At 38.2% G+C, this 22231-nt stretch overlaps 2 protein-coding genes across 2 annotated transcripts in view; both read left to right on the top strand.

Annotated features, from left to right (window-relative positions):
- Positions 1–22231, top strand: part of LOC125874890 (uncharacterized) — a 942258-nt gene that overhangs the window by 736538 nt on the left and 183489 nt on the right. The gene's annotated exons all lie outside the window — the stretch shown is intronic.
- LOC125874883 (uncharacterized) lies at positions 14989–19646 on the top strand (the record flags this gene model as incomplete). The annotated part of the gene is made up of 5 exons (XM_049555927.1): positions 14989–16432; positions 16883–17139; positions 17581–18218; positions 18336–19114; positions 19268–19646. Coding segments are annotated over exons 1-5 (3483 nt in total), but the record flags the coding sequence as incomplete, so codon positions are not given.

Raw genomic sequence — 22231 nt, 5'->3', positions numbered from 1 at the left:
GGTTTTGAAGAACTTGAAACCTTTGAAAACTAACTTTGAATGGACTCTAGGGTGAAAGCTAACCCTAGATGAAGGATCACCATACCTTTGCTATGATCTTGCAAGAAATTGATGAAGAAAGACTTGAATCCAAAGCCTAGCTCCCACTTCTTCTTCTTCTTGAGTTGGAGAGAATATTTGAGAAGTGAGGGAAATGTTTTTAGGGATGGGAATGAACTAATGGTATATAGGAAATAATATATGTCATTTGGAAAAAATGGTCCAACACTTAGAAAAAAAAAGGGGCGGGTGAACAGTAAAATGAACAGTAAAATCGGCTACTGGAAATTGCCTTTCTCTGCCGGACAGACTTTACGAAAATGGGCATAACTTTTTCGTCCGAACTCCGAATGAGGTGAAACGAAGTGCGTTAGGTAGCTAACTCAAAGGGCTTTCCATGGATATATTATGGATCACCCAATTATTTGTGTGCTAGGAGATATGACCCTCCAAAGTAGACCCTCGAAAAAGGCTTCACTTGGAAATTTCGGATTTTGATACGGTTGCTCTAAAATTTGGGTTAGACCCATTTCCCAGTCAATTTGACCCCCTAAACAAGAATATGAAGTCGGATTTTCGAAAAATGAAATGGATCTTTAAATATACCGCTAAACAAGTTTTCGGTAACTTCCGAAGCACATTTTTAAGAACTTTTGGGTCAAATTCAAATATAATCATTTCATTAAGTTCTCGACTCCAAACTCACATGTGAGGCTCTAGTTTCACTCTATCATTTTTCGAGTCGTTACAGATAGCCCATTCCATACGGCGCCTCACCCTTTGGGCAGTTAGGTCGCCGAGTCGGACCTCATTTTTGTGAAGACATTGGAAATTTCAGCGAGCTAAGCCCTGGTAACCGAATTCATTCGGTGCATCTCCGAACTTCCACCCAGATTGCTGAGTTGCCTTGTCCGTTTGTTTCTAGTTCGTTGTCAAGAATCCTAAACTGATTTTCAACTCGTAACTACTCTACTTGTTGACTATTGGTTATTGAATTCACTTCTTTGTTAGTACTTTTTCTTTGTGTGCTTTTATTCATTTTTACTTCGTAGTTAACTTCTTGATTCAAGTTTGTTTGCTTAAATCGAGTCGTCTGTTCTTCTTGAAATAAAAATCTAGTTTGACCAAGAGTAGAAATCGAGACCTTGTGATCAACTAAGTATAAGCAATCTTCAACTTTAGCCGCGCCAATTTGAGAGGCAATCAAAGGTGTGTAAACATGAGCGATTGTGAGTTCATTTTACTAACGCTAACATTATTTTTTGTCTTTGTGAGTTGTCAATTTATAGGTACGAGAGAGTTATAAGGAAGCACAATAACCTCGGACACATGTGACTATGATATGGGAGATTATGATTGTAGTGATGGGGACTATGATATCAACGGTGTGATGGATGTACTTAGGGAATGTCCTAACATCCAAGGTAAACAAGATCTTTCCTACGGGCGTCGAGGTACAATAGCTAAACTTAGCAGTTTTACCATTACAAATGAACAAAGTGTGAATGTTAGCTTGTCTATATGTGAGCCTATTGTTTCATTACCATGTGTTGATAATGTGCTAGACAAGAATGTGAATACACTAGCTGATCCTATTAATGACCGAATTGATTCTTCTAGTAAGATCGATTTGTGTCCACCTTGTGTTGACACCTATGCCTTGAATGCTAGCTTATTATTTTGTATTGATTGTGTGCATCAACATGTTTGTGAGTGTAGTTCACTGGTTAAGGGTTCTTGTAATGTGATTAAGAAACCTAAATTTGGTGGTACTAATGATAATGTTGATCAATCGAATAGGAATGACTCTATGAGCATATCTTTTGTGGATGAGCAAATTGCTTGCTTTGCTCATAGAGATCATGTGCCAGAAAATGATTCGAAAGATGGTATGCGTCTTTTTGAGGGTGCACTTTCAAGTTCTAGTTCCCCCCTAGTGGTGGATCATTCCCTCTTTAAGTACAATATCCAATTTGAAGATGATGAAATCACTCATAGTGATGTGCCTAGTGGTGTGAATCTTGAGAGTAGTATAGTTCTTGATAGATATACTTGTTGTAGTATCCCACTATGGTGTGAAGCGTTTCCTCTCGAAGATGGAAATCTCTTCTTGGAAGATGAGAGTACTTCGGGAAGGAAGGGGATGAGGAGGAAGGTGGTGTTTGTTTTCCCATTACTTCTACTTCTTGGTGTTTCACTTTTTAATGGTATGACCAATGCTTTTGAGCCTATTGGTAGTCATACACATGAAAACACCCTAGAGGAAGTTGAATTGCGAGACACCTTTCTCTATTACTTGTTTACATATGATAATGCTCATGCTGTTGAGTGGAGTATGTTGTTTGAAAGAAAGAGTGCCAACCTAATAAATGGATGTGCACTTGATCCTAGTACATGGCTTGCCTTTCCATTTGACCCTAGAAGTGAGTTGAATTGTAGAATTTGTGTAGGAATGCTTGGTCAAAATGGCAGCCATATGGTGGTCGACATTGTTGATTCCTTTTCCTACGCAAGAAAGCTCTTCTTGAAGTTTTACCATCCACTTGAAAGGCCTACATTATATGTGGGGAATGATAGCTTCCAAGACCCCTTTTCTATTTCCTACCTTGAGCATGATCTTGTTGAATGTGCATTACATGGGGGTAGGAGATATTTGCCAAGATAAGGTGAAGTTTGTACCTTCCTTTACTATCTCTTTGCATATGATGAGATTCCTAGTTGGATTAGAAGTGAATTGCATGCATATCAGGGTATCCTTGAGGTCTACACTTGTTGGTATGGCCGTGTTTTGTGGACCCTCTATTCTTTTGATCCCGACGATGCTGGATTCATATTTGAACTGGTAGAAGTATCATCTTTTAGGTGGTATTGCCAAGATGTTGAGGATAATAATCATTAACTTAGTTCTCCGTTTATGGGCTTAACAACCATGACAATAGAGGATGTTTGGTTGTTCCTTGAGTTTGAGTCTCCTCGGTTAAATGTTTTAAGTGCTAACCTTTGTACTACCCATCATGGTAAGAGGATAAGCTTCTTGCTTATAGTCTATATGGTTTTACAAAGGTTGGATTCGAGGACTCACTTTTATCTTATGATGCTACTCATACTTGTGTGGGTTGCATATCTTATGTTAGTAGTGGTATCAATAGGGAAAATGATAGTCTCCTTAACTCGATACAATGCAATCCTATTCCATATGACCCCGGTGTCATCTTTAAGTGTGATGTGTATAGTAGTAACACCGTCTATTATTTTGAAGATTCTTCTTTGGTGTTATTACTGAATCCTATGTGCTTGAATGAGGTATGTTGACCAATTTGGGTGAGGGATACTTATGTACTTGAACCTACTCAAGAATTGGGAATCATTACTAAGTTATCTTGTACATTGGATGGGGTCTTATTTGGGTCAACACTTTTTGTGCCTTCGCAGTTAGGCATGAGAGTGTTCATGTACTACTTGACATAAGGGAGACCTTGTGCTTGTTTGGATGGGGAGCCAATGAGGGCTTACACATGGAGTTGCTTAAGTGTATTGGTTCCTACACTGTACCCCTTTGTCTAAGTTTCTTAAGTAGCCAAGTAGCTATTACTTTGATGGGTTACAAACTCTTTGTTGATATTTGTGTTTCTTGGTTATATGTAAATTTTGTGCATCCTTGGCATGGTGAGGAGATTGTTATCTAACCCTCATGCTATGAGGATCTTGTTCTTATTTTCTTCTCCTATGGTTTGGCATATTCGAGGACGAATCCTTTTCAAGAAGGGGAGAATGATGTAATACAACTTACCTCAACGCTATCCATTCGCGAACTTCAAGGCTTTGCTGGAATGTTCGCAAGGATGGAGGGTGTTGAGGATGTATGGATGACGAAGAGGGAGTTCCATGCCTTGCATGGCTCATATGCACCTTGAATGAGCTCCCAGTTGGGGGAACACCATGCTTTGATAATAGCTTGGAGCGTAGGAGGCCTAACTAAGTAAGGAGGAACAATTTTGAAGATGTGCTCCATTCGGCGAGAGGATAACCACTTCAGCGACTTGCCAAACCTCTTTGGTGAGGTTCATAAGGTCACCAACTGGTCCAAGGAGCTACAGAAGTGAAAGTTGACCATTCGGCGAGATGGAGACCATTGGCGCATCACCAAGTGGATTGGGCGATGGTCCCTAGACCACCCAAAGTTCCCGTAGCTCCCTAGTCAAGGTAAGGAACAGAGTACCTCGCCGAGTCCATTGGGCACATCACCGATCCTTTAGGCTGGCCTAACTTGGCTCGTCCATTGACCCATATCGGGTCACTTTTGGGCCCATCTATGTAATAATGCCTAAAACTATAAATTGGCCTTTAAGGGTTCATTTTAGGAGAGACTGATTTTAAATATTGTTGTTGTAAACCAAAACTCTTTTTGTGAGTGTTTGAAAGTTTGGTATAGGATTTAGTTGAACCTTGTTCAAAAACGGGGGTTGCTTGGGGTATTGATATCCTTGAGGTCTTCCTAAGGTAACCTTTCCCTTTGGTGGGTAGGTTTTGCTTCCGGTTTCCATGGTACCTAGCAATAAGAAAGACTCAACAAAACAAACAGCAAACAACATTAGCGTTAATAAATTGAACTCACAATCACTCGTGTTTACACACATTTGATTGCCTCTCAATTGGCGCGGCTAATGTTGACAATTGTAATATTCCGTCGATCACAAGGTACCAATTTCAACTCAAGGTAGGAATGGATTCTTGTTTGAAGAAGAAGCACTACTCAATTAAACAAACGGACTGGAATCATGAATTAACTATGAAATAAAAACAAGAAGAGCACAAAAAGAAAAGGCACAAACAAAGAAGTTAATTCAAGAACCAATAGCCAACAAGTAGAGTAATTACGAGTTGAAAATCGATTTACGAATCTTGAGACCGTTTCAGAATCAAAAGAAAAGAAACTAAGAATTTAAAACCTGAGATTAGGAATAACTAGAGTTTTCGATCGCCGAATGACAAGGCAACTTGGCGATAAGGGTGGTAGTTCGGCGAATTGCTGATGGGACTAGGCGACCAAGGTTTGGTTCCGCCTAATGTTCCAGTAGTTCCCTCAAATGGGTGACCAATTCGGCAAGCAAACTGCCCAAAGGGTGAGGCGCCAATTGGTTTGGCGATGCACGCCGTTGCTCGCCCAATGGACCCTCTGCAGCTTCTTCAATGCTCTAAAATTTGAAATCTGGTGGTCCCCCCTGCTTTTATCCTTTTGTCCTTTAGGACTTACCCTTTTAGTAAATTCCTTTTTACAAACATCTTTACTCTTCCTCTTCCTTCCCCTTTTGAATCAAATACTTGCCTTTTCAACTATTCTCTTCCTTGAAGATATGAATGTTCTTCAAGAACTTCAAGAACAAGATGAACACCAAAATAAAACCTTTACAATTTTTGTCTCGAAATTTCACGAAAATTTAGGTAAAGGCTCTCCTTGATATGGGGAACAACACCCAATACCTTTTAACCTTCAATTCCAAGCCAAAACCTTCAGATTTCAAAACCCACTTTGTCTTCTTCAAGTTTCTTCGAGTATTCAATGGTGGGTTCTTCAACAAAGCTCCAAACCACTTCCAATCTCAGCCCGAGACTCAAATATAGTTGGAGAACACTATTCAAACCTTAGAAACTCAAACAAGACTCAGATCTAAGAAACCCATTTCAGCAAAATCTCAAAAACGAAAATAACCAGATTTTTTTTGTAACAAAACCCCAAGACTTTATTCATAGGAAGGAAGCTAGAATCGGCACTAATACCAAATGATACAATTCTCACAAAAGAAACGATAATAAAAGTGGAAACAAAAGAAAGATATAAGAAGACAGACAAGATATTAAATAATTGGCAACTCAAAAATATATTAAATCCAATAACCTCCAATCTAGATCCTAACAAGTACCAAATCTGGTTAAATAGATAGACACAAGAAAATGAAATCAAAAGCAACCTAAAGGTATATTAAACCTAAAAACCTTAATCGATTAATCCACAATCAAGCACCGAACTCTTACGAAGACTTCAAGGGAATTGATATCCCAAGCAACTCTCGTTTCTAAACAATGTTCAACAAAAGCTTACCAAGCTTTCAAAACTCACACAAGGAGTTAAATTTGTTATTGATCAATATTCAAAATAGTCTCCCCAAAATGAACCCTAAGACACCTCTTTATAGTGTTAGGACTTATTACTTAAATGGGCCCAAAAGTTACCCGAAATGGGCCATTGGGAGAGCCAAGTCGGCTCGCCTAAGCGCTCGGCGATGCGCCCAATCTAGTCGATGAGGAATCGTGTTCCTTGCCTTGGCTGGGGAGTTACTAGAACTTTGGGCGGTCTGGGGACCATCGCCCAATGCACTTGTAGGTGCGCCGATGGTCTTCAGCTCGCCTAATGAGAATATTTCCCATTCATAGCTCCTTGGGCCAGCGATCCTAGAACCTTTGCCAAAGGACTTTGGCGAGTCGCCGAAGTGCCGTCCATCTCGCCGAATGGAGCACATTCTTCACTTGTTCCTCCTCACTTCGTTAGGCCTCCCATCCACCAAGCTATCTTTCGAGCATGGTGTTACCCAACTGGGAGGCTCCTTCAAGGTGCATATGTACCCATGCAAGGAACAAAACTCCCTCATTTGCATCCGTACATGCCAAACTGCCTCTATTCTTGTGAACACTTCATCAAAGCATTAAAGTTTGTGAATGGATAGGTTTGATATAATCCATTTTACATTATTTTCCCCTTCTTGAAAAGGATTCGTCCTCGGATCCATACCTTGCAAAACCATAGGGGAAACAAACAAGACAAAGATCCTCATGGCATGAGGGTTAGTGTTAGCAATAACAAGTTCATCACCATGCCAAGGATGCACAAACTTAACAAATAACAAAGCATCACAAATATTAACAAAGAGTTTGGAGCCCATCAAAGTGAGAGATACTTGGCTAAGTAAGAAACCTTAACAAAATGGTAGAGCGAAGGAACCAATACACTTAAACAACTTCATATGTAAACCCTCATTGGTTCCACATCCAAATAAGCACAAGGCCTCCCTTATGTCAAGCTGCACAAGAACACACTCATACCTAAGTGCGAAGGCATAAGTAGTGTTTACCCATCCAATGCAGTAGATAATTTCAATAGAGTAATCATTCCCAATTCAAGAGCAGGTTCAATTACGTAAGAGTTCCCCACCCAAATTGGTAAACATACCTCATTCAAGTACATTGGATCAAATAATAACACCACAGAAGAATAATGCAAATGACAGAAGGTGTTACTACCACATTCAACACACTTAATGACGACACTGGGGTCAAATGGAAAAGGATCGTATAGCATCGAGTCATGGAGATTGTCATTTGCCTAATTTAAACCACTACTACCATAAGATATGCAACTGACACAGGTGTGAGTATCATCATATGCCAGTAAATCAAAGTGAGTCCTCAAATCCAAATCTTGTGAAACCATATAGATCATAAGCAAGAAGCTTATCCTCTTAGCATGATGGGTAGTACAAAGGTTAGCACTTAAAACGTTAAACGAGGAGACTCAAACTCAAGGAACAACCAAACATCCTCTATTGTCATGGCTTTAAGCCCACAAATGGAGAACAAGGACAACGGTTATTCTTCTCATCAACATGATAGTGCCACCCAATAGATGATACTCTCAGCAGTTCAAATACCCTAAAACATCCACCAGGATCAAAAGGGTTGAAGCCCCACATAACTGGATCAAGTACCCCTCCATTTATCGGGATAGCACTCTTTCTTCCCGACAACATACTCCACTTAACAACATGAGCATCATCATATGTAAACAAGTAATAGAGAAAGGTGTCCCACAATTCAACTTCCTCCAATGATTTTTAATGGGTATGACTACTAATAGATTCAAACTCATGGGTCATACCATCGACAATTGGGATACACCAAGAAGAAAAGGGAATGGGAAAACAAACACCACCTTCCTCCTCATCAAATTCCTTCCCTACAAGAGTACTCTCATCTTCTAAGAAGAAATTTCCATCTTTGGGAGGAAAAGTTTCACACCATAGTGGATTGCCATAGTCAGTATAGTTATTAAGAACTACACAACTCTCAAGATTCACAACACTAGGTATATCACTAGGAGCGATTTCATCATCTTCAAATATGATATTGTACTTAAAGAGGGAATGATCAACCACTAGGGAAGAATTAAAACATTCAAATTCACCCTCAAAAAGACACATATCATTCTTCGAAGCATGTTCAAGCACATGGTCTCTATGAGCAAAGCAAATAATCAGATCTTCCACAATAGATATTATTCTCAAAGAGTCACTCCTAATCAAATTATCAACATTCTCATTAGTGCCACCAACTTGAGGTTCCTTAATCACATTACAAGGACACTTAGCCAATGAACTACACTTACAAACAGGTTGATCAACACAATTATCATTAAATAATGTACTATCTTTCAAATCACAGGTGTTAACACTAGGTTGACACAAATTGATCTTACTAGAAGAATCAATTCGGTCATCAATAGGATCGACTAGTGTATCCACACTTTTAACAAGCACATTATCAGCGCATGGTAAAGAAGTAATAGGCTCACATATAGACAAGCCAACATTCACACTTTGTTCATTTGCAATGGTAAAAGTGTTAAGGTTAGCTCTTTTCCCTTGATGTCGGCAAGAATGATTTTCTTTACCCTCAACTTACACTCCCTTAGGAATGTTTGGACTGCCCACAAGTGTATCCATTGAAAGGGCTTCACGAGGTTCTTGCAATAGGAAAGAAATAGAATGGGGATGGGAAGAGTGAGACGGGTTAGCTTGCAACTCATGATCCTTAAGGATCAATTCACTTTCGACTCCCACTTCCTCCCTCATCTCTTTATGCTCAGCCAACAACAACTTGGCCTTTCCTTTCAACCTTCTCCTTTCTCCTTGTCCTTTGGCCTCAGCCTCCACATGTCCTTTCTCCTTTTTCTTTTTATCCCTCAACTCATCCATCTTTCGATACAACTCTATGACTTAGGATGGTGACATTGGCTTAAGGACATATTTACACCCCTTCGACATGACATTATTGGTGTTGTGCCTTCTATCATGTATTGACGCGTGGCTGTGTTGGCCTTTCGAGTAGTACATTACTAGCTTGCATGGGAATCACATCACAAATTACATGATCACGATATTTCCCAATTTGAAACTTAGTCAACACAAGTTCATGTGCCCTCAATTTCTCTTCATTTAACGATTGAAGTGTCTATGGTTTAGCATGCTTAGTTGTAGGAAGCGTCAAGTAGTCCTCCACAGTCGTGCTAGCAAGGTTGGCACAATTTCCACTATCAATGAAGCACTAAGAGTAGAAGATATTCTCCCATTCCAAGGCATGAGGGTTAGTGTTAGCAATAACAAGTTCATCACCATTCCAAGGATTCTCAAACTTAACATATAACCAAGCATCACAAAAATTAACAAAGGGTTTGGAGCCCATCAAAGTGAAAGATACTTGGCTACGTAAGATACTTTGATAAAATGGTAGAGCGAAGGAACCAATACACTTAAAAAACTTCATATGTAAGCCCTCATTGGTTCTACATCCAAATAAGCACAACGCCTCCCTTAATGTCAAGCCGCACAAGAACACTCTCATATGTAAGTGCGAAGGTACAAATAGTGTTGACCCAAGTAAAGACCACATCCAATGCACTAGATCATTTCAATAGAGTAATCATTCTCAATTCAAGAGCGGGTTAAAGTACATAAGTGTTCCCCACCCAAATTGGTAAACATACCTTATTCAAGTACATTGGATCAAATAATAACACCACGGAAGAATCATGCAAATGACAGAAGGTGTTACTACCACATTCAGAACACTTAAGGACGACACTGGGGTCAAATGGAAAAGGATCGTATAGCATCGAGTCAAGGAGACTCTCATTTGTCCAATTTAAATAACTACTAACTACCATAAGATATGCAACCCACACAAGTGTGAGTATCATCATATGCAAGTAGATAAAAGTGAGTCCTCGAATCCAAACTTTGTAAAACCATATAGATCATAAGCAAAAAGCTTATCCTCTTAGCATGATGGGTAGTATAAAGGTTAGCACTTAAAACATTTAAACGAGGAGACTCAAACTCAAGGAACATCGTCTATTGTCATTGTTATTAAGCCCACAAATGGAGAACAAGGACAATGGTCATTCTTCTCATCAACATGGTAGTACCACCCAATGCATGATACTCTCACCAGTTGAAATACCCTAAACCATCCATCGGGATCAAAAGGGTAGAAGGACCACAGAACTGGATCAAGTGCCCCTCCATTTATCAAGATGGCACTTTTTTTTCCCGACAACAAACTCCACTCAACAGCATGAGCATCATCATATGTAAACAAGTAATAGAGAAAGGTGTCCCGCAATTCAACTTTCCCCAAGGTGTTTTCATGGGTATGACTACTAATAGATTCAAACTCATGGGTCATACCATCGACAATTGGGACACACCAAGAAGAAAAGGGAATAGGAAAACAAACAACACCTTCCTCCTCATCACATTCCTTCCCTATAAGAATACTATCATCTTCTAAGAAGAGATTTCCATCTTTGGGAGGAAAAGCTTCACACTATAGTGGATTGCCATAGACAATATAGTTATCAAGAACTATACTACTCTCAAGATTCACACCACTAGGAGTGATTTCATCATCTTCAAATAAGATATTGTACTTAAAGAGGGAATGATCAACCAATAGGGAAGAATTAAATCATTCAGATTCACCCTCAAAAAGAAACATATCATTCTTCAAAGCATGTTCAAGCACATGATCTCTATGAGCAAAGCAAGCAATCAGATCTTCCACAATAGATATTATGCTCGAAGAGTCACGAATCCGTCACTATATCATAACTCAAAAAAAATATTTGTAATTCTAGCAACAAAATGGTAATTCCGTTGCTAATCCGTCGTTATTTAGTGATGGAATATAATTCGTTGCTAAAATCCGTCGCTAAACCCTGTTTTTTTAGTAGTGATATATAGATAATTTCAATAGAGTAATCATTCTCAATTCAAGAGCGGGTTAAAGTACATAAGTGTTCCCCACCCAAATTGGTAAACATACCTTATTCAAGTACATTGGATCAAATAATAACACCACGAAAGAATCATGCAAATGACAGAAGGTGTTACTACCACATTCAGCACACTTAAGGACGACGCTGGGGTCAAATGGAAAAGGATCGTATAGCATCGAGTCAAAGAGACTCTCATTTGCCCAATTTAAACAACTACTACCATAAGATACGCAACCCACACAAGTGTGAATATCATCATATGCAAGTAGATAAAAGTGAGTCCTCGAATCCAAACCTTGTAAAACGATATATATCATAAGCAAGAAGCTTATCCTCTTAGCATGATGGGTAGTATAAAGGTTTGCACTTAAAACATTTAAACGAGGACACTCAAACTCAAGGAACATCGTCTATTATCATGGTTATTAAGCCCACAAATGGAGAACAAGGACAATGATAATTCTTCTCATCAACATGGTAGTACCACCCAATGAATGATACTCTAACCAGTTGAAATACCCTAAACCATCCACCGGGATCAAAAGGATAGAAGGCCCACAGAACTGGATCAAGCACCCCTCCATTTATCAAGATGGCACTCTTTTTTCCTGACAACAAACTCCACTCAACAGCATGAGCATCATCATATGTAAACAAGTAATAGAGAAAGGTGTCCCGCAATTCAACTTTCCCCAAGGTGTTTTCATGGGTATGACTACTAATAGATTCAAACTCATGGGTCCTACCATCGACAATTGGGACACACCAAGAAGAAAAGGGAATGGGAAAACAAACAACACCTTCCTCCTCATCGCATTCCTTCCCTATAAGAATACTATCATCTTCTAAGAAGAGATTTCCATCTTTGGGAGGAAAAGCTTCACACCATAGTGGATTGCCATAGACAATATAGTTATCAAGAACTATACTACTCTCAAGATTCACACCACTAGGAGTGATTTCATCATCTTCAAATAAGATTTTGTACTTAAAGAGGGAATGATCAACCACTAGGGAAGAATTAAATCATTCAGATTCACCCTCAAAAAGACACATATCATTCTTCAAAGCATGTTCAAGCACATGATCTCTATGGCAAAGCAAGGTATCAGATCTTCCACAGTAGATATTATGCTAGAAGAGTCACTCCTAATCAAATGATCAACATTTTCACTAGTTCCACCAACTTGAGGTTCCTTAATCACATTACAAGGACCCTCAGCCAGTGAACTACAGTTACAAACTGGTTGATCAACATAATTATCATTAAAGAATGTACTATCTTTCAAATCACAGGTGTAAACATTAGGTGGACACAAATCGATCTTATTAGAAGAATTAATTCGGTCATCAATAGGATCAACTAGTGTATCCACACTCTTAAGAAGCACATTATCAGCAAATGGTAAAGAAGCAACAGGCTCACATATAGACAAAATAACATTCACACTTTGTTCATTTGTGATGGTAAAAGTGTTAAGTTTAGCTATTTTACCTTGATGCCCGCAAGAAAGATCTTCTTTATCCTCAACTGACACTCCCTTAGAAATGTTTGGACAGCCCACAAGTGTATCCATTGAAAGGTCTTCACGAGGATCCTGCAAAAGGAAAGAAATAGAATGGGTAGGGGAACAGTGAGATGGGTTACCTTGCAACTCATGATTCTTAAGGATCAATTAACTTTTGACTCCCACTTCCTCCCTTATCTCTTTATGCTCAGCCAACAACAACTTGGCCTTTCCTTTCAAACTCCTCCTTTCTCCTTCTCTTTGGGCCTCAGCCTCCACTTGTCCTTTCTCCTTTTTCCTTTAATCCCTCAACTCATCCATCTTTCCATACAACTCTATGACTTGGGATGGTGACATTGGCTTAATGATATATTTACACCCCATCGACATGGCGATATAAGTGTTGTTCCTTCCATCATGTATTGACGCGTGGCTGTGTTGGCCTTTCGAGTAGTACATGACTAGCTTGCATGGGAATCACATCACAACGTACAACATCATGATATTTCCCAATTTGGACTTTAATCAACACCTGTTCATGTTCCCTCAATGATAGCATCCAAGGAAGCTCTACTCCATTGAAGGACAAGGATGACGCTTTAGAAACTCCAAGGAGGCCCATAACAAGATCTCAAACCAAGGAGTTCAATGATAAGCTCAATGGGCTTCAATCGCTGATCCAAAGGTTTCTTATTGGGGAAGAAGAGCTCAAGCCCAAGGGAGAGGAATTGTCCAAATGCTACAATTATTTGGTGGCCCAAATTCAAGCCCAAGTTGAGGAATTTTAAGGTCCAATTTCGTGCAAAAAAGGTCAAGAAGAGTCCAAGAATCAGCCACAACAAGAGTTGCTTTCTGCCCAAGTTTTGAGAGAAGACTAGTCAAACTTTCCAAGATTGTCAAGATTCTTTTCCTAGTTGGGATTTACCTTATTTATTTATTTATATATAGGTTATTAATATTTTCCTTAGTCTATTTATGGTCTCCTAAGTACCATTTAATGCTTTCCTAGAAGTACTAAATTTGTTCCTAGTTAGATTACTTTATTTCCTTTCTAGAGTAGGATTCCTTGTAATTGTTTTTTTAGGGTTTGGCTTCTTGGACGTTTTTCCCTTCTCCTATATATAGGAGTCCTTTTCATTCATTAAAGACAATTTAGATTGATAATAATAATATTTGAGAGAGTTCTTTGAACCTTTATGACTTGTTCTTTGAGAATTTATCTTTAAACCTTTACTAATTTCATAGTTTAAGGTATAAAGTAACTTCTTCTTGTGATATCTTTGGTTTCTTTTTGGTATTCTTTAGAAGGTGATTAATTTCTACATACTAATTATTGTCTTTAGTTACTCATAAAGCGGTCAAGATCCGAATCTATCGTTTTGATTCGTTTTCTCAAGTAAAGGAGTTAGATTTCTTCCATAAATCTATACGTTGTTACTTAGATCTTTTCAAGGCCTTAGAACATCTAATCCTTGGAAATTCGTGGATCTTTCCTTCGAATTTCCCTTATCTTTAGTTAGTTTTTTTGTTTCTTTTCTTTATGCTTCCGCATTCTAATATTCAATTCTCTATTTGTGATCTCCCTTAACCTTGCTGTTATCAAGTGGTATCAAAGCGGTTCTATCAAGATTCCGTTCTTGATAAATCTTTGGATTTCTTCTTGGAGCAACAAAAAAAAAAAAACACTGTAGCGTGAACAGTAGCATCATGAAAAAAAAAATTTACAATAGCGTGAACAGAAAAAAAAAAGTTATAACTTGCTCTCTAAGAAATCTAATTACTTGTCCTCCAAGAAATTTGATTACTTGATACCCAAGAAAGTTTATTACTTGATATTCAAGAAATCTTATTACTTGCTCTCCAAGTTTTGCATTAATTTGTTTCCAAGAAAGAAGGTTGCAAGAAGAGGGGATTCTAGACCTTTAAGAATAAGAGAATTTTTTTTTTCTTGTTCTTATAATTCTAAAATAAGTTCCTTTTTATTCGTGTTTTGTTTCAACTAAATCCTACTTGTTCTAGGACTAGTTCTTTACTTTCTTTTTGTACCCCAAGATTCCATACTTTATTACTACGAACTTGATACACGTTTTGGTTTAATTATAAATCTACAAAGTATTCTCGTTCAAAGGTTATTTTGAGTGGAAAAAGGCAAGTGTGGGTGAGTTTAAAAGAGGGTAAAAGCCATATTAAAAGTGTGATACTTAATCATTTATTCTTTTTTTTAGATGTCTAATTCAGGTGGTGATGAGGAAAGGGCTCGTTTAGAAGCTGAGGTCAAAGGAAGGAACGACTTCACCCTTCAAGCTATGCACCAACAATTTGAGAGATGGACCCTTCAATTTCAAGAGATGAGGGATATGATTATCGAGCAGAATGACACCATAGCTGCAATTAGGAGGGAGAATAATGTTGTACCCCCAAATAATGTTAGACCCCAAGTTAGAAGGAATGTACCCCATATCCCTTTTGTAAATCCTGAATATGATAATGATGATTTTGATGTTGAATTTAATCTAGAAAGAAGAGATAGGAGGGGACAAAGAGGTAGAGTAGAAGATGATAATATAAATAGTATAAAGATGAAGATGCCATCTTTCAAGGGGACAAGGGATCCAGACTTGTACCTTGATTGGGAGAGACGAGTTGAAGCCATCTTTGATTGCCATAACTACTCTGAGGGTAAGAAAGTTAAACTTGCTGTTGTTGAGTTTTCTGATTATGCTGCTTCTTGGTGGAAAAAGCTTGCTAGGGACAGATTGCAAGAGGAGCTACCACCTATTGCTACGTGGGCAGAGATGAAGAGGGTAATGAGGAAGCGATTTATTCCATCATACTTCCAAAGAGATCTACAATCTCGCCTTCAACGCTTGAAGCAAGGCTCCATGTCGGTGGATGAGTACTTCAAAAGCATGGATATGGCTATGATCCAAGCTAACTGCATGGAGGAAGAAGAGGCTACAATAGCTAGATTTTTAAATGGTTTAAATACAGAAATAGCTAATGTAGTAGAGATACAACAATATGTAACTTTAGATGAGTTAGTTGATTTGTCTGTAAAAGTTGAAAAACAAATTGAGAAAAAGCAGCAAAATAACTCATGGAGAAGTCGACCAAACACTATCTCTAAGAAGCCATGGTCAACTCAAGAGGGGAAAGCTCCTTCCAAACCTCAAGATGATAGAGGTAAAGGTAAGGTTGAGGAGGGAGGTAAAACCTTTAATCCTAAATCTTCTAAACCTTCAAGTTCTATTCAATGTCACAAATGTCATGGAAGGGGGCATATGATGCATGAATGTCCAAGTAGAAGAAACATCCTACTTAGAGAGAATGGAGAATATGAGAGTGAAAAAAGTGAGGGGGAAGAAGAAGAGGGAGAAGGTGTAAGTGAGGAAGATGATTTGGAACTGCCTAATGATGGTATAATTGGGGTGGTTAGGAGAATTATGACTATCAATTTGGGTAGTGTTGATGAAGGGCAGAGAGAGAATTTGTTTCATACTAGGTGTGGGATAAAAGGGAAGACTTATTCTATGATTATTGATGGGGGAAGTTGTGCAAATGTGGTGAGTTCATACTTGGTGGATAAACTAGGAATTGCATGCATGAAGCGCTCTACCCCATATAGGCTCCAATGGTTGAATGATTGTGGAGAAGTAAAAGTAAACAAACAATGCATGATTTCATTCAATGTTGGTAGGTATGAAGATGAGATTCTTTGTGATGTAGTTCCAATGCAAGCATGTCATGTTTTACTTGGCCGACCTTGGCAGTATGATAGGGATACTACTCATCATGGGAGAAAGAATAGGTATAGTCTTCTGCATAATGGTAAGAAGTATACTCTTGCACCATTATCTCCTTCTCAAGTGTTTGAAGATCAAAAACGATTGAGGGAAACAATGGGAAAACAAAAGGGAGAGGTAAAAAGTGAGCTTGAGGGAAAAGAAAAAGGCCAAGAGATAGAAAAAAAGAGAGATGGCCGAGAGAAAGAGAGAGAGGGCAGCGATCTAAGTAAAGAGGTAAAAGAGGGTGTGAGTAAAAAAATAAAATGTTTTGGTGAGAGGAAAGAGGCTAAGGAAAAGAAAAATGAGAGCCTTTATATAAAAGCCAAAGAGTGTTTGAATGCTAGGAGAGAGGGACTGCCCATAATACTACTTACTTACAAAGAAGTATTGATTAATTTTGAACAACTAACTCCTTCTTTGCCAAATAGTGTTTCTTCTCTTTTGCAGAATTTTGAAGATGTTTTTCCTGATGACACTCCAAAGGGATTGCCACCTTTGAGAGGGATTGAGCACCAAATAGACTTTGTGCCTGGGTCTCAACTTCCTAATAGGCCTGCCTATAGGAGCAATCCTGAAGAGACCAAAGAATTACAAAGGCAAGTTGAAGAATTGCTTGAAAAGGGATTTGTTCGAGAGAGTATGAGCCCATGCTCTGTTCCAGTCCTATTGGTCCCCAAAAAGGATGGAACATGGAGGATGTGTGTAGATTGTCGAGCCATCAACAAGATAACGGTAAAGTATCGCCATCCTATCCCTCGTCTTGATGACATGTTGGACCAACTGTATGGTTCCAAAATCTTTTCTAAAATTGATCTAAAGAGTGGTTACCATCAGATTCGTATGAATCCTGGAGATGAATGGAAAACTGCTTTTAAGACCAAATATGGACTTTATGAGTGGTTAGTTATGCCCTTTGGCTTGACTAATGCACCAAGCACTTTTATGAGACTAATGAATCATGTTTTTAAAGATTTCCATGGAAAATTTATTGTGGTGTATTTTGATGACATCTTGATCTTTTCTCAAAATCTGGATGAACACCTAGAGCACTTAAAACAAGTTTTTGAAGTTCTTAGAAATCAGCGCTTATTTGCTAATCTCAAAAAGTGTACTTTCTGTGTGGATCGTGTGGTTTTCTTAGGTTTTGTGGTCAGTTCTAAGGGAGTTGAAGTAGATGATGAGAAAATCAAGGCAATAAAAGAATGGCCTAAACCTAATAGTGTAACTGAAGTTAGGAGTTTTCATGGACTTGCTAGTTTTTATAGGAGGTTTGTGCGAGACTTTAGCACCATTGCTGCTCCTTTAACTGAAGTTATTAAAAAAGATAAGGTTTTTACATGGGGAAAGGAACAAGATGATGCATTTAACTTGCTGAAGGATAAATTGTGTTCTGCTCCTCTTTTGCAATTGCCTGATTTTTCTAAGTCTTTTGAAGTTGAGTGTGATGCCTCTGGTAAGGGCATAGGTGCAGTTTTGATGCAAGACTCCAAGCCAATTGCCTACTTTAGTGAAAAGCTAAGTGGAGCAACATTGAACTACTCAACTTATGATAAGGAGCTATATGCCTTGGTGAGGGCGTTAGCTACATGGCAGCACTACTTGTGGCCTCGAGAATTTGTGGTCAAGACTGATCATGAGTCATTAAAATACTTGAAGAGCCAAGGTAAACTTAGTCGTAGGCATGCTAAATGGGTAGAGTTTATTGAAACTTTTCCTTATGTAATTGCTTACAAACAAGGAAAGGAGAATGTGGTTGCTGATGCACTCTCAAGAAGGTATGTTTTGATCTCTACTCTTACTTCAAAGTTATTGGGTTTTGACCAAATCAAGTTCCTCTATGCTAATGATTCTGATTTTGGTGAGATTTTTGCTGAATGTAAGTTAGGTCCTTTTGAGAAATTTAATCTTCAAGATGAATTTCTATTCAAGGAAAATAAATTATGTGTTCCTAACTGCTCGTTGCGTGAACTATTTGTTAGGGAAGCACATTGTGGAGGGCTAATGGGACATTTTGGTGTACCCAAAACACTGGAAATACTTTCTGAACATTTTTATTGGCCTAGCATGAGAAAGGATGTTGAAAAAGTGTGTTCTTATTGTCTTGAATGTAAACAGGCTAAGTCTAGAACATTGCCGCATGGTCTTTATACTCCTTTACCTGTTTCTAATTCCCCTTGGATTGATATTTCTATGGATTTCATATTGGGGCTGCCAAGGACTAAGTATGGTAAGGATAGTATATTTGTGGTAGTAGATAGATTTTCTAAAATGGCTCGTTTTATCCCATGTAAAAAGACTAATGATGCATCTCATGTGGCTGACTTGTTTGTAAAGGAAGTGGTTAAATTGCATGGAATACCTAGAACTATTGTTAGTGATAGGGATGCCAAGTTCTTAAGTCACTTTTGGAGAATTCTTTGGGGAAAGTTGGGAACTAAATTGCTATTTTCTACATCTTGTCACCCACAAACGGACGGGCAAACGGAAGTGGTTAATAGAACTTTAGGGAACATGTTGAGGGCTATTTTGAAAGGAAAGTTGACTTCTTGGGAAGATTACTTACCTATTGTAGAATTTGCTTATAATAGGACCTTCCATTCTTCTACTGGTAAGACTCCTTTTGAAGTTGTATATGGATTCAACCCCCTTACCCCCCTTGATTTATTGCCTTTGCCTACTAATGATTTTGCTAATCTTGATGGTAAGAAGAAGGCTGATATGATGAAGAAAATTCATGAACAAACAAGGCTTGCAATTGAAAAGAAGAACAAGGAAGTTGCATTGCGAAGGAATAAGGGCAGAAAATATGTTGTTTTTAAACCTGGTGACTTGGTTTGGGTGCATATGCGAAAGGAAAGATTTCCTTCCAAAAGAAAGACCAAACTAGATCCTAGAGGAAGTGGGCCATACAAAGTCCTTGAAAGGATTGGAGACAATGCTTATAAACTTGATCTTCCTGGTGAGTTCCAAGTTAGTGCTACTTTTAATGTTTCTGATCTTTCCCATTTTGATGCAGATTTGAATTCGAGGACGAATTCTCTTCAAGAAGAGGGGAATGATAGCATCCAAGGAAGCTCTACTCCATTGAAGGACAAGGATGACGCTTTAGAAACTCCAAGGAGGCCCATAACAAGATCTCAAACCAAGGAGTTCAATGATAAGCTCAATGGGCTTCAATCGCTGATCCAAAGGTTTCTTATTGGGGAAGAAGAGCTCAAGCCCAAGGGAGAGGAATTGTCCAAATGCTACAATTATTTGGTGGCCCAAATTCAAGCCCAAGATGAGGAATTTTAAGGTCCAATTTCGTGCAAAAAAGGTCAAGAAGAGTCCAAGAATCAGCCACAACAAGAGTTGCTTTCTGCCCAAGTTTTGAGAGAAGACTAGTCAAACTTTCCAAGATTGTCAAGATTCTTTTCCTAGTTGGGATTTACCTTATTTATTTATTTATATATAGGTTATTAATATTTTCCTTAGTCTATTTATGGTCTCCTAAGTACCATTTAATGCTTTCCTAGAAGTACTAAATTTGTTCCTAGTTAGATTACTTTATTTCCTTTCTAGAGTAGGATTCCTTGTAATTGTTTTTTTAGGGTTTGGCTTCTTGGACGTTTTTCCCTTCTCCTATATATAGGAGTCCTTTTCATTCATTAAAGACAATTTAGATTGATATTAATAATATTTGAGAGAGTTCTTTGAACCTTTGTGACTTGTTCTTTGAGAATTTATCTTTAAACCTTTACTAGTTTCATAGTTTAAGGTATAAAGTAACTTCTTCTTGTGATATCTTTGGTTTCTTTTTGGTATTCTTTAGAAGGTGATTAGTTTCTACATACTAATTATTGTCTTTAGTTACTCATAAAGCGGTCAAGATCCGAATCTATCGTTTTGATTCGTTTTCTCAAGTAAAGGCGTTAGATTTCTTCCATAAATCTATACGTTGTTACTTGGATCTTTTCAAGGCCTTAGAACATCTAATCTTTGGAAATTCGTGGATCTTTCCTTCGAATTTCCCATATCTTTATTTAGTTTTTTTGTTTCTTTTCATTGTGCTTCCGCATTCTAATATTTAATTCTCTATTTGTGATCTCCCTTAACCTTGTTGTTATCACTCAATAGCTTGCATGGGTGGGTTTTGCTTTCGGTTTCCATGGTACCTAGCAATAAGAAAGACTCAACAAAACAAACAGCAAACAACGTTAACGTTAATAAATTGAACTCACAATCACTCATGTTTACACACCTTTGGTTGCCTCTCAATTGGCGCAGCTAATGTTAACAACCGTTATATTCCGTCGAACACAAGGTACCAATTTCAACTCAAGGTAGGAATGGATTCTTGTTTGAAGAAGAACGGATGACTCGATTAAACAAACGGAATGGAATAAAAAATTAACTACAAAATAAAAATGAGAAAAGCACGAAAAGAAAAGGCACAAACAAAGAAGTGAATTCAAGAACCAATAGCCAACAAGTAGGGTAATTACGAGTTGAAAATCGGTTTAGCATTCTTGAGAACGTTTCAGAAGCAAAAGAAAAAAAACTAAGAATTTAAAACTTGAGATTAGGAGTAATTAGAGTTTTCGATTGCCGAATGACCTATTCTCTTCGCTTAACTTGAAGTTCAGCTAGCCAACATGAAGATGGACTCGCCAAATTCTGCAAGCGGACAAGGTAACTCGGCAATAGGGGTGGTAGTTCGGCGATGCGACGATGGGACTAGGCGACCAAGGGTTGGTTTCGTCGAATGTTCCAGTAGTTCCCTCCCAATGGGTGAGGCACCGATTGGTTAGGTGATGCACGCCGTTGCTCTCCCAATGGACCCTCGACATCTTCTTCAATACTCTGAAATTTGAAATCTGGTGGTCCCCCCTGCTCTTATTCTTTTGTCCTTTAGGACTTACCTTTTTAGTAAATTCCTTTTTACAAACGCCTTTACTCTTTCTCTTTCGTCCCCTTTTGAATCAAACACTTGCCTTTTCAACTATCCTCTTCCTTGAAGATATGAATGTTCTTCATGAACAAGATGGACACCAAAATAAAACCCTTTAAATTTTTGTCTCGAAATTTCACGAAATTTTAGGTGTCAGGCTCTCCTTGATATGGGGAACAACTTCAAAAATACCTTTTAACCTTCAATTCTAAGGAAAAACCTTCAGATTTCATAACCCACTTTGTCTTCTTCAAGTTTCTTCAAGTCTTGAATGGTGGGTTCTTCAACAATGCTCCAAACCCCTTCCAATCTCAGCCTAAGACTCAGATGTAGTTGGAGAACACTATTCCAACCTTAGAAACTCAAACAAGACTCAGATGTAGTTGGAGAACACTATTCCAACCTTAGAAACTCAAATAAGACTTAGATCTAAGAAACCCATTTCAGCAAAATCTCAAAAACGAAAATAACCAGATTTTTTTTGTAACAAAACCCCAAGACTAGATTCGTAGGAACGAAGCTATACTTGTCTCTGATACCAAATTATATGATTCTCACAAGAGAAACGATGATAACAACGGAAACAAAAGAAAGATAGAAGAAGAGACACAAGATAAGAAACAATTGGCAACTAAATGATGTATTAAATTCAATAACCTCCAATCTTGATCCTAACAAGTACCAAATCTAGATAAATACACAAACACAAGAAAAAAAAATCAAAAGCAACCTAAAGGTATATTAAACCTAAAGACATCAATCGATTAATCCACAATCAATCACCTAACTCTTACTAAGACCTCAAGGGAATCGATATCCCAAGCAACCCTCGTTTCTAAACAATGTTCAGCAAAAGCTTACC

This window comes from Solanum stenotomum, chromosome 8, assembly GCF_019186545.1.
Source record: "Solanum stenotomum isolate F172 chromosome 8, ASM1918654v1, whole genome shotgun sequence".
In the NCBI taxonomy this organism is placed as follows: domain Eukaryota; kingdom Viridiplantae; phylum Streptophyta; class Magnoliopsida; order Solanales; family Solanaceae; genus Solanum; species Solanum stenotomum.
The sequence above is the reverse complement of the archived record's forward strand: the minus strand, read 5'-3'. Positions and strand labels throughout refer to the sequence as shown.